The sequence below is a fragment of the Halichoeres trimaculatus genome, unplaced genomic scaffold (assembly GCF_033239565.1).
Source record: "Halichoeres trimaculatus isolate MK-OKI-2021-1 unplaced genomic scaffold, fHalTri1.1 fHalTri1_scaffold_11, whole genome shotgun sequence".
NCBI lineage: Eukaryota > Metazoa > Chordata > Actinopteri > Labriformes > Labridae > Halichoeres > Halichoeres trimaculatus.
In genome coordinates, this window is record NW_027437189.1 from 6,927,122 (window position 1) to 6,940,543 (window position 13,422).

General features: G+C 40.6%; 1 protein-coding gene across 3 annotated transcripts in view; it reads right to left on the bottom strand.

The window, feature by feature from the left end:
* magi3a (membrane associated guanylate kinase, WW and PDZ domain containing 3a) overlaps positions 1–13,422 on the bottom strand; it is a 205,659-nt gene that overhangs the window by 42,836 nt on the left and 149,401 nt on the right. For all 3 annotated transcript variants that reach the window (XM_074681144.1, XM_074681145.1, XM_074681146.1), the window contains exon 4: positions 5,153–5,359. In XM_074681144.1, coding sequence (XP_074537245.1) covers positions 5,153–5,359 — 207 coding nt within the window. The remainder of the gene's footprint in view (positions 1–5,152; positions 5,360–13,422) is intronic.

Consider the following 13,422-nt stretch of genomic DNA (forward strand, 5'->3'; position numbering starts at 1 on the left):
ATAATTAAACTTTCTCACTTCCATCCGCACTGTGAGAACACTGTTATAAGAGACGACTCATGAAGTCAAGGATTGGGAGTGACATCCTTCTAAGATGAGTGGTTTTTCTTGGCTGAACTCCACGCAGCCCTCACTGCTGCCCAGGGCCACAGAGATGATGTGTCTCTCACAATGTTTCTCTCTTTGGCTCTTAGATGTGAGATGAGCAGCTACACGCTCACTGATCTTTCTTCTTAAAATAATTTCATCTCTTCTGTCCCTTTAGATGTAGCCCAGCCACACAGGGGTTTTGCTTCTGACTCCTCCTGTGGAAGCATGTTGTTATGATTGTTGATGGCCATTAAGTCCAGACAGATGTGGCCTCTATTATACCTGGGTGTGTCAGGTACGACACTAAACTGATTTTGTCTTCAGTGATATTTTTACTATTTTTTCTCCTGTGTTTGTCTGGAGATCCTACATGTAACCATGGCTGCATTGTTTACATGTGAAACCAGCTGTTAGCAGCCTGTAGCATGTCAGTGCTAACTGGTGCAAGGCCTGATGTTTCCCACAAGGTGAGGAGAAAGAGGTGAGGACAACGCACTGGTTCTCAGGTGTGAGCTAAGAAGTGACAACATGGACCTGTCCTTCCATCCATTGTTATTGAGAAAGTAAGATCTATCTCCAATAAGATGGACAAGCTAGCTGTGCCAACCCAGCAACAGAGGGAATACCAGAAGGCAAAGTAGCATCATGCTATTCACAGACATGGCTAATTGAGCTAACACCAGACACCAACGCCACATTGGAAGAACTTCACCTGCTGTGAGCAGACAGGATGCAGGAGACAGAGCTGTGCTGCGTCCTGCAATGTGCAAGGAGCTGGACCAGAGACACATCTGGTGTACTCCTAGTGTTAAATTATTTATTTGTTTTGGTACTTTTTCCATTGTGTTTTTATGTCTACTTTCTGTTTGGCACTTTGGTAAAGTCATGACATGATTCCAGCACCCACTTCCAGGGTGCATGCAGAGGAAAAAAGAGTCTAAACAAGGGTCAAAACTCCAGCAACACTTCAAGTAAAGATAATACATTTATTTCAGCCAAACACATTTTGGCTTGTGCTCTTCTGCCTTGGTCTAAAATAAAGTTGCTCTTCACCTTGGCTTAGAGAATTTTTGGAAAGGAATCTTTTATTTTTCTTTCAAAACTTCTGGAGATGGAGATTAGACCTGAATCAGTACTGTTTATCTTGGGGGGACTGGAAATACTGAATAATTTCCAAGTTGCTCAACAAAGTTTTCTATCTGACAGACTCTCTTGCTGCTGAGAAACTGATCCTCATATTTTGGAAGAAAAAAGAAGATACTCAAATTAAACTGTAGTTAACTGAGATAATCAAAAATCTTCACTTAAAGAGAATTTGATTTATGCTCAGAGATAAACTCACCAAATCTAAAAAGGTGTGGCATCCATTGAGCTCCTTTCAGAGCTGAAATTAATCAAACTTTGTTCAGGTGACACTGAACTTTTTAAATGGAGTAACTGTAACTAAAAAGCAATTTCCCCTTGGGGATCAATGAAGTATTTCTGATTCTGATTCTAAGTCTGATTTAAGACTTCTTTTTCCTCTTCATGCACTTTGAAAGGAGAAAAACTACCAGAATCCTCTGCTTCTGACTTTACCAGAGTGCAGACGTTAAAAAAAAATATTACAAAAATACATCAAAGTTTGTAAAGCAGAGGTCAAAAATGCTGCAATGCCGTAGCTGCGGTTTAGTAAAGGTAAATATTTTTAACTCTTCTATAATTAAGTGGATTGGACAGGCCTGTAACAGCAGGATGATTTACTTTTCTTAACATCTGAAGTCCCACAAACCCTAGATACAGACAAAAATAATCAAATCAAAATGATTTCAATGTGCTCTACTTTCTGATCTTTTTAGGTCGACAGCAGGGGGTCTGGGTTTGTTACCAAAGGGTCATCAATTCAGGCCAAGACACACACCCAGCCTGGAAAATGAGCTTAAAGCCGAAGAGATGCTACCTCCCTTTGTTTACCTCTGCACTGCCCTCACTCTGGATCTCTTCCTGGGGTTCCTGTTTATGCAGGTTTGAGGATGTTTCTGCTCCTAACTATAGTGAACTCACTTTAATCAAGTCTGCAAAAGTTACAGACACACATTCTTTCCTTTTTGTCAGAGTATTTCATTTATTTCTAAACGGGACTGAGCAGGAAACTGGGAAGAGTCAGGGGCGGCATCATTGGTGGGCCCAGGGGTCCAAGGACCAACTCAAACTTTAGAAAATTATTTTTTCTTTCTATTTTTATTATTATTATTATTATTATTATTATTATTATTATTATTATTATTATTATTAATGCAAATTGGTTTTAAGGAGGAATATTACAACATTTTTGCTATTTTTAGCCAGTTGGTAAAAAAAAATTATGAATCATGCAGCCTCAGAAAAGACTGTGAATTTTTGTCTTTTATTTAACTGTGGTTAATTTTACTGCTCTTTCAGCCCACAATACCTGGAAAGTTGAGGTGGCGGAACCCATTGGTGCGTTAGAGCGTTACTCTTTGGCTGATACCATTAAAAGCCATTGCCGTCTGATGCACTAAAATCTCATCAAATATTAAAAGAAAAAAAGCAACCAAATCTGCTTTAAAACATACATGGTAAATATATGTAAGAAGGGATGGGTACTGATTTTGGAATTTTCCTAAGTACTGACCGAATTCTGTCAAAAGTACCTGGTACCAATTCACATAAAATCAAAAGGTACCATGTTTAGGTACCTAAATGCATCCTTGGGACTGTGAGGGGGTGGAAGTGTAGGTGATTTTCCCATGTTGGACATGAACACAGAATTGCAAGGTTATATATTGAGGAATAAACATGTTAAATTGAAAATAATTTAGATTTTATTATTCAACAAATTAATATTTTTTACTTCATCAACACACAAAGTACCGAAAATTAGTCTGTTGCGTACCGATACTGATTGCCAGGTACTGGGAATTGGTACCGTACAGTTTCAAATGTGAAAGGTACCCATCCCTACCATAAAGTAGTATCTATTTTCTAACTTTTGTAAATCAAGGCCCACCCAAAAATGGTGTGGCCCACCCAAAACTGAAATTCTGGCTCCGTCCCTGGATAGAGTGTGTTTTTAACAAAGGTACCTTTTTCAAGAGTTGAATCCTGCTCTGCACAGAGTTTCTGCCTGTTTAAAGTCCTTCCCAGGTGTTGCTTATGATATATTAATGTTTAGTCATTTTAAATATAATCTGAACCTGCTCTCTGAGTAAAGTTTCATGAGATGACTTTACTAGTCGTTTAATGGGATATGAGTAAAATTTGATGGCACAGATTTAGTGCGTACATCAACAAACTCAAGCTCTGATAAATGCTCTTCAAGCATCTATTTAGCGACCCTTAAGATTAAAAAATAAAACCCAGGTACCAGCGCTGGCACAGTAAGGCGGTGTGCATCAGTAATGAGCTGGTTCCTGCAGCTCTGGCTCATTTGGCTGACACTGAGCTGCGGCAGTGTGTTTGTCTGGTGAGAGTCCAGTCACAGAAGCCATGGCAGAGGAGAGGACAGCTGGGGGAGCCGGCTCCAGCACGCGGCCAGAAGCTGTGACTTTGTTCTGTTGGCTGGTTCGGATGGATCATTGTATTTAACATTTTCACATGGATGACTATTATGTGTCATCTTGGCCAACACTCCCGACTATTACCATTTTCTTTGCAGTGCTCTATCATAGCCAGGCAGTTTGAGGTTTTCTGACTCCTTATACAATGCAGAGCGCTCCCCCCATTAGTGCAGATGGATTCTGTTTCAGTTTGTGCCATGTGAGGACATCCTTGTGGGATAATCAGACAAGGACAAAGTCCATCCCTCTAACTGAGGGACTGGGTCTATTGATCCCAGACACACTTCAGTAACGTCTCGACTGCAGGGCTGTGATTTAGAGCTGACCCTGCATGCAGAGGAGATAACCCCTCAGGGTTTGTTTCGAGGAGAGGAAATAAAAATGGTCTTGCTGTTTTAGGATTCAGTGAATAACATCATCACCCTCTTAAAATAATGGCCTAAGTCATTTTTGACGAAAATTAGTTTTTGGCTTAAATCATCTCTTTATAATGCTGGCCATCTCTGGTAAAATCGCCTCAAGCTTTAGCTAAAAGGATCATGCTCTTTATGCTCTATAGAACAATGTCCTATGTCAAGAGAGTCACTTAGGCCATTTCATTTCTAGCCTAAGTCAAAGTTTTGGATTATTTAGGATAAAATGTGTGATTTGGGCAATTTAACAAGCTTTCATGATGGCGGCTGCTTCAAGAAGAAACCGAAACTTAAGTGTAGAATTAGCTGTAAACATGATTCTTGAATCACTTGAACTAGTGGGTGATCAGGTTCACTATCATAAAGGTTGCAATGATGTGTCGTAAGGGTTAGTCTGTATTTCACAAGTTATAGTTTAACTGCAAATTTAGCTACTTCTAGCTCGCTACCTATTTGGTAAAGTTTTTGGGGTTTTCCCAAAAACTGGAAAAAATGACTTAGGCCATTATTTAAATAGGGTGTAGATATTATATATTGATTTGTTGCAAGGTGCTGCCCCGTTGTGGCTGCCTTTTACAGCAGCTCTCTCTTCTTTGTCAATTTCTTGAAATTTTTAGTCTCCTTTTCGTAATCTTTGTATCTGGAGTGGGTCATTACTTTTTATAGTTCATCTGTTGGTTGAAGACACCAAACTGGATTTGTCATCAGTGATAGTTTTACTATTTGTGCTCCTGTGTGTCTGGAGATCCTACATGTAACCATGGCTGCATTGTTTACATGTGAGATCAGCTGTTAGCAGCCTATAGCATGTCAATGCTAACTGGTGCAAGGCCTGATGTTCCCCCACAAGGTGAGGAGAAGGAGGTGAGGACAACGCACTGGTTCTCAGGTGTGAGCTAAGAAGTGACAACATGGACCTGTCCTTCCATCCATCGTTATTGGGAACGTAAGATCTATCTCCAATAAGATGGACGAGCTAGCTGTGCTAACCCAGCAACAGAGGGAATACCAGAGGGCAGAGAAGCATCATGCTATTCACAGACATGGTTAACAGAGCTAACACTGGACATGAACGCCACATTCTCTCACCAGTCAAACCGTTGACCATAGGAGGCCTCTCTTCCTCCTCTTCCTCTTCAGGTGCAGCGCTGTCCTTTCTGTCCATCTTACTGACAGAGGTCGTTCGTTTTCGCTGGACCTCCGTGTCAAATTCCTCATCAAACAGGACCTGGTCCACCAAATCCGGCTGTACAGGACTCGGCTCTGCGGGGGGCTTTGGGGTCCCATAGTAGTTTCCTGGAATTAAAAGAGGGAGATAAAATGTACCCTTGAATGTGTTTGACTTGCCATGAGGAGGACTTCTCTGACTATGTGCAGTGCATAATCCCGACTTATAATGCACACACACACACACACACACACACACACACACACACACACACACACACACACACACACACACACACACACACACACACACACATACACACACACTTGGTGGAGCTGAACACAGCTGGAGGTCTCTGCTGGGATTTGCAGAAAAATCACAGAACATTCAGGAAAAAGTGAGTGAAAAACTGCGTCAAGTTCAGATCAATAAGAGAGCGTCTGTGTGATTTTTTTTCCTCTACAGGCATGGAAGAGTCTGATGGTTCGCTACAAATCATATCTGGCAGAGGGGAGTGGATGAAACAAAATTAGGCCAAGCTCTTGTCGTCATTACTCAGGTTTTTGGAACAGATTCCTGGATAAGGGTTACGACTTTTCCCTCAGTTTTTGATTTATTGAATATTTTTCCCTTTTTTTTGAAACATTTGTCTTGAAGCACATAGTTACAGCAGTTTACACAGACATCACAGGTCACATATCTTTACAGAGTGATCCAATTTTCCAGCTTTTTACAGGGGACATATCTGTCATCTCCATATGTATTAATTATATCACCGAAATTAATCACGTTCTAAATCATTTCTGCATTTACATTTTCTGTGAAGTGCCAAACCAAACTAAAGTGTATCCAGTAACGTCTCACTCGACTACATCTGGACTGTGCATAGGCTACTTTAATAAAGCCAAGGTTATGTTCATTCCTCTTTAAATTATTGGATTTATTATGATGGGTAAATGTGACAGTTAAAAAAAAAAACGTTCAAAGACATAAGACAAGATTAAATTCATAAAATGGTGCAAAATAAGACAAAAACTGGTGCAGAAAAAAAGTTCAGAATGCAGGATCAGATGCAAGATATGTCAAAATAGTCTGAATATGAAAAACATTTATAATTAAATCCAGATCCTTATCCTCCCTTAAAACCATCCTGACATATTTTCCTTGTATCGCCCCCTAGTGGAGAATGTTTTCCTTGGTCAGAAGCAGAGTTTGCTGATGATTACGCAGCACATAACACTGCAGAAAACTGACAACTTATCATCTGGCACCAAGAGACACCTGACCTTTGGACTTGATGAGTTTTAGAGACACATATCATCCAGAAGTCACCAAAATGGTCTAAACCATGTATTGGAGGGATATATTTATCATTTTATGGGTGAGAAGGTGGATAAAAAGCTTAAGTTACAAGCATAGACTGTTTAAAAAAAAATGGACGTCTTGCTCGGCTCGAAGTGAGGTCACCACGAAAACTGCTCCCTCTGGTGGCTGCCTGCAGTATAGGTCAAAAAATTCCATCTCCCCAGTCATTCCAGATGGGCTGTGGTCAAACTTTAAAGAATTGAATACACCTCGTAGAAATGTCTCTTACATTAATTTTTACAATGATTGACAGCTGCCATTCTTGTGGGTTTTTTTCGAGGATTGTAAAATATGTCGGGAGGTAAAGTCTTTGAAAGAAAAAAATATAGATTATTTTTGTCACCCGGCTCCACTCAGATTCACCCAGAATGCCTCTGGCTGCACAACTGCTTCAATGGTAAATGGCGGAACCACGCTGTCCACTCTATATACAGCCTATGGTTACGAGCAAAAGTTTACAAGTGCCAGTGCAACAGTGATAAACCAACAAGATAGAGGATCAGCAGTAGAGCAAAAAGTTTAGTTTAGTGTCAATGAATATATAGGCCATGCTAATTGCTAATTGCTTTTTATTTCTTGTTTTTTATCCTAACTTATCTTGGAGCTCTATTAGCAGAGCTAGATTCTTCTGCTAAAGCAGACCTTTGTATTACACTAGGCTTTGCTAAAGATCTGTGATAGACATTAATATAACTAATGCAGAAATCCTTTGTTAAAGTTGCTATGAGGAGGATCTGTTTTGATTGCATTCTCTCGCCACCTTGTGGCCCAGAGTCTCCACTGACCTCTTTTATCTCTTCGCAGTACTAAACTTCGTCAGTCGGTGTGGTGTTGTCATATACACCTAAACGTGTCATAAATCAATCTGGTCCTGGTCGACCCGAACTGGAAGCTTAGATGTAGCAATTTAAAATAAAATGTAACCAGCAATATTGGTGCTGATAATCTCATTTACGTTGAGTTGACGTTGTGGTCTACAGCACAACTTTATCCAAAGATGGTAATGCTAAAGTACGTACGTACACTTTTCTAGTCTTATTGACCATTCAAGTTTATACTGTTCATCTCATTCACCCATCCACACCACATTCACACATTGATGGTAGTAACTGCTATGATAGGAACCATTTGTTTAACAGGCACATCCATTTACACATTGACCAACAGTGGGAGCAATTTTGGGTTCAGTTTCTTGCTCGAGGACACTTGAGCTTTGACTTCAGCCTGTGACTGCAAGAGCTGGAATCAAACCCTCAACCCCACTGAGCCACACCCGCTCCTAGAAGGACAGAGGTGTTGTTTTTCACCTGTTGCCCTTTAACCCAAGGCTACCACACCAAGGTCAGTGTTGCTATCCACTGAGCTATCCAGGTATCAAGAAGATGGTTTTCTCGGTTAAGATGCGTCACCCAGTCTCTCTGGGTACCTTGTTCCCAAGTTGCATGTACCACATGAACACTGTTTGACCATTTTTAAACTTAATCTCAGAAAAACCTCATTAGACTGAAAGAAAATTTACTTTCTGTAATGCTTATCAATGGAGGCCCAGGCAGAGAATGTCTGAGTGTATGGGAATGGCGATTGGCTTTTGAGCGTCAGACACAGCCATAGGTCAATCGGGAGACAGGTGAGTCATCTGTTGTCGATCTCTGACCAAACTCCAGACTGAATGCAGCCTTTACGCAAAGGTAAGATTCCCAAGCTCTCTGTCCCTTCTTTGAGTCCATCACCTCTCTTTGCCGTCATGAAAACGCCCTTAGGCAGAAAACAGCCTGACTCCACAGAGCAAGCCTTCCTCTTTCTTCAACTATAGGCGAGGGCTGACCCACTTTACCACCTCGGAGGAACAACAGGAGGGAAAAAAACTTCAAACAAGAGGTGAGAAGGAGTGGGAATGGTATGGTTCACATATATTGATTCACAGTCAGTTCCCTCTCTTTGAGAAAACCACACACAGCTGCAGTGTTTGTACGAGACTGGTTAAGACTGAGCGGTCTTAAGAGTGTCTGGGTGGCTGAACATTGTAGTGTAACAGTTAAAGGGCACATTAAGGGGCGGACAGACACGGGATGAAGGAGTCTGCTGGGAGAGACACAAGAAAGGGAACAATGAAGAGAAAGACAGAGACACTTTAAATACAGAAATGTTCTCCCTGTGGATTTCTTGATCCAAAATGAAAGGAAAAACCTGGCCTATTTGGATTTCGTCGCCTCTCATTTGAATAAATGTTTCCAAAATCTGAATAAATTAAGACAAACAGAGTCAGACACAGATTTATTTGCATGTAAATACAAGATGTGCATCATCACTGTTTGAGGTAATTACATTTATCCGTGTTTTAATTCCTCGATATTAATACCAGCACCTTATTGAAAACCATTAAATCCTTTACCAGGCTTGTAATTAATGGGATGCTTGCCGGCGAATTCAAACGGGAGGGAGTTGTATTAGTGGTGGTAATTTGTTCCTGAAGCTCACACAAAGGTACACGTAGCCTGTGTGAGCGCCTATTAGCAAAGAGCTGGGAGACAGCGGCCACAATAAGGAAGTGCACTGAGACGGATCGTGCTGTAATTACACTGTACTAATGAGGCAGCGTATGAAAAGCAGTCATTTAGGCGAATTTATAGCTCTGTTCAGGGTGGATGTAAAACTATACAGCCTGAAATGAGCTCTGAAGACTGCAGGCTGGGTGATTTTTTTTTTTAAAACACCACCTTAAAAAAGTAAAGTCTCTCTGTGGAGCCAGGTCTTTGGGCTAAGTCTGTTTAAGCAGCAGTTCGTTTAAATCTGAGGCTCTTCATTTAGTTTAACCTGGAGATATTTTCCCAAAATGAAATTAAACTTTCATTTTAAATGTAGAAAGACCTCCTCCTCTGGCCTCTACAGTTCGTTTATCACCTTATTTAGTGCTACGTATAATCCTGTAGTAATAGGTGCTCATTATTCACAGCTCCATTTAAAAGATTAAATGCTCAATCCTACAAATAATTTGATGTGCCAATAAAGCCCCTGTCTTTCTTTTAATGTGTAAATAGTACGAATTATCATATCAAACGTTTCAGTCTGCTCCAGTAAAATCAAATGGATTCATTAAGGAACAAAGGCAGAGCATGAGGGACACAGATAGATCAAACAGGTGGCTGGTTGTGATTCTAATACAAATGGATGTATTTAATGTGTAAATGAAGACGAACAAATTAAAACTTGAAAAACAGACACAGAAACTGAACTTATTAAAAAACTGGGGCAGAAAAAGCAGCAATGTTTATGTTTGTCAGAAACAATACTCCAAAGAGGATTTAAGTTAGGATCACAAAGTTACAAAGCAGCTAGTGTTTGGGAGTTAAGCTAACTCATGACCTTCACTCACTTCAGTTTTCTTGGTTATCAGTTGGCAGTCACTTATAAAAGGGGTCACATGCCACACTGAAAGACAAGCAACTTCTTTGGCTGCGAGCTTATAAATATGTTTCTGTATCCAATCTGCTAAATTAAGTTTTTAATTGGTGTAGTTTTGGAAAAGTCAGTTTGGAGCAGAGGTTATGACAATAAGTAAAAGTTAACAGAAGCCTATTTCACATTTACATTAAGAAATGAGCTCTGCTATTACAGTGTTTTCATGTGGTGTTAACCCAAAGTCGGCCATGTTGGAGGCGCAGTCACAACAAAACAGAATTGAGCTAGCAGGTATACAGGATAATTGTTACACAACGTCAGCGATTCCCTTTTTTGACGAATCAGAAGCAAGTCTGACCTGATTGGTCCACCGGAGCAGATACCCCCGAACCCCCTCCCCGCTGCTGGTGAGAAATCTCTCCAGCAGCGAGGAGGAAAACGCTGAAGTTGAAGAGCCATCACTGCTCTGTTTTTGGCTGTAAACAGCCACATAGTTCCATGCACAAGCTTCCCATCTTGGAAGAAGACAAGACTAAGTGGCTAGAGTTCATTTATCAAGGAAATGTGCCAGCTACACCCAGTAAAACTGTGCATGTGTGTGCTGGTCACTTCACGACTGCTTTTCAAACTTTGGACAGTACAACAGAGGGCTAGCCAATAGACTGGTCCTGAATCCGGGCGCATTACCAACCATCCACCAACAAACCTGGGACCCTGGAAATGTGAGTATTTTAAATGCTGTGTGCTGTGGAGCAAATGTAAGAGCTTTTCCTCAGTGTCCCCCTGTCTCTGTGTTAGCTTCAGGATGCTAACTTTAGCTGCGGTTAGCCTGTTGTTTTAGCCTGTAATGTTGCGGTAAATGAGCTTTGTTGTTTTCTAAACATTGTGCACTTGGAATTCGGTAGTCATGGAGCACAGCGCCGCTCTCAGTGACGCTGAGGAGCGGGGCGGTATCAGTGGTGGCTCATTTACATATGAAGGCCACGCCCACTAAATCAGAGCGTTCTGAACAGAGGGGCTATGAGAGCCTGGAAACAATGCTGCTGTGCTTGATTTATTGGCTTTTTGGACCAAAACATGCTACTACCATTTCATGAAGACATCAATGATCAATGATATTAAACTGCAGAAAAGGAGCAGAATATGGGACCTTTAAACTTTCAGCAACATTCCTGTCTTATCCATTCAAAGTTTCAACTGTTCCTACTTCAAGAATGTCTACTGACGTCATCAATCCTGTGTTTCGTTGAACGAAACCACTTGTAATGCAGCCTGAAAAAGAAGTGTTGCAAAAAAAACCCACATCCATTCTGGATGAGTCTTTCTTGATAAGCTTAAGTATGCTGTGTGTTTTTCAACATTTGTTTGTGGTTAAGACAGCTTAAACTCATATTTCCCAGTGCTTGTCTATCTCTAGACCACTGGGTCTCAAAGTGTGAGGCGCGCCTCCTCTGGGAGGTGCCAAAGAGCTCCAAGGGAGGTGCATTTTGACTCTTTGCTGCCACAGTGGCCATGCTTTCTTTCCTGGCTCAAGAGTTGTCATCTCATTTTCTTTTTTTAATGAAGTTTATGTCATCATTATAATAAATGCAGAAATAGGCGGTGGCCCAAATTCATCTCATGACCGATTTTCACTAAAATGTGGGAAACTACATTAGGACTGAATGTTCAACATTAATTCTTCAGTGTTTCGTGGTTGAATAGCAAAGTGGATTGTTCATTTCTTATTAGCAATATTTGTTTTATTAAAATAGGGGAGGCCCTGGTGACATCATGTTCTCTGACGCCAGTGCAAACACACTATTTGCAATCCTGAAATACAAATCCTCATGATGTATTTGGTGCAGTTAGGACTTCGTTTCCTTCTTTTTTTTTATTTTTTATTTTTGAATATTTTTCATGCCTTTCATAGAGAGAATGGGACAGAGGATAGACCAGGAAACAGGGTGAGGGTGGGGAATGACATGCTGAAAACAGGCCACAGGCTGGATTTGAATCCCAGACACCCACGAGAAGACAAACCTCATGGAGCCCAAACTAGACGGCTAGGCCATCTTTGCCCCTAGACACAGTTTTCTGGCTCTTTTAATTGAAAATAATCTTACCAAAACATTAATTCACCAAGGTTGTGCTTTATTTCTCTCTACTATTTCTGTATCTCCAGAATTCTGTTTTTCAGTCTGTGATTTAATACCACAGACTACTTCATTTTTACCTCCTCAACATCTTGCTACTTCCATAATTCTTGTCTTTTATCCAAGTCTATCTAATAATCATGATAATTAAAGTTCTGACAGATGAGTCATGTGTTAATGGTTTAATTTTTTATTGCCTCTGCAGAACTTTATTAATGTTTGGGGTCCAGACTCAGACCTCATCCCTCCTCACGGATTAAATTTATGAGCAGATGATGCTACGATGTCTTGAATCTGCAGGTAGAGGCTGGGTTGTGGCAGAGCTGATAGTATGGAGTAGTGCAGGGCATCATGAAAACAGTAAGTATGAAGAAGTATGACTGCTTAACAAAAGAAAGCAGAGGTTCATTCAAATGTTTTACTTACAGAAAAAGAGGATGTGTCCCATAAAAACATTAACGACACCACAAATTCTGCTCTGTCCTTGTAGCTAGCAAGAAAATGGAGACACGTCGAACACAAACCAACACAACACACGGTGGTAAGAGCGCTCACTCTGCTGCTTCTTCTGAAAACCAGACAAGAATGCAGATCCCTCACTCTGACACTGTTTTGAAGCCTAACCAAGAAAAGTTTGACCTTTTTTTTAACCTTTAAACCCATTTTTAACTTGCTAATATAACTTATTCACTCACTAGTTTAAACAGCACACTCCTTTCACTTTGTCTCCTTTTTCTGATTTAGCTTTCTGTCTTTGTACCTAAGTGTTCAGGTGGAACTTATGGGTTTCAGTAAATAAAATTTAAGGAAATACAGTCTAGACATACTTGTAATGAAAAGTGCCCTGAGATAGCCTCCATAATGATTTGCTGCACCATAAACAAAACTGACTCGACTTGAATTCAGCGATCCATTTGTAATGTCAGGCTGAAATTACCTATCTAAAAAAGAAAAATGGTTCAAAGGTAACCGCAAAACATTACCTATTAACAGAATTAACTATTTGTTCAGGAATGACTCACCACTGGAAGTGCACCACAGACAAGGGGGCGACTGATCATCTAACCTGTCCTCGTCCCCGACATATAAATCTCTCTCATTAGCTATTTTTTGTTTTTATTGTGAGGACCAATTCTGAAATGTGCTCTAATTTGAAAGGATGTCTGGTCACCTTTCGGCGACCTGGATGATGTCAGAGTGACCAGCACAAATCTTAATGACCACCTTACTTGAACTGTGTGTTCATTACGGGAGAGAAAGAAGAAAAGGCTGGGAGCCACCATGCCACCACT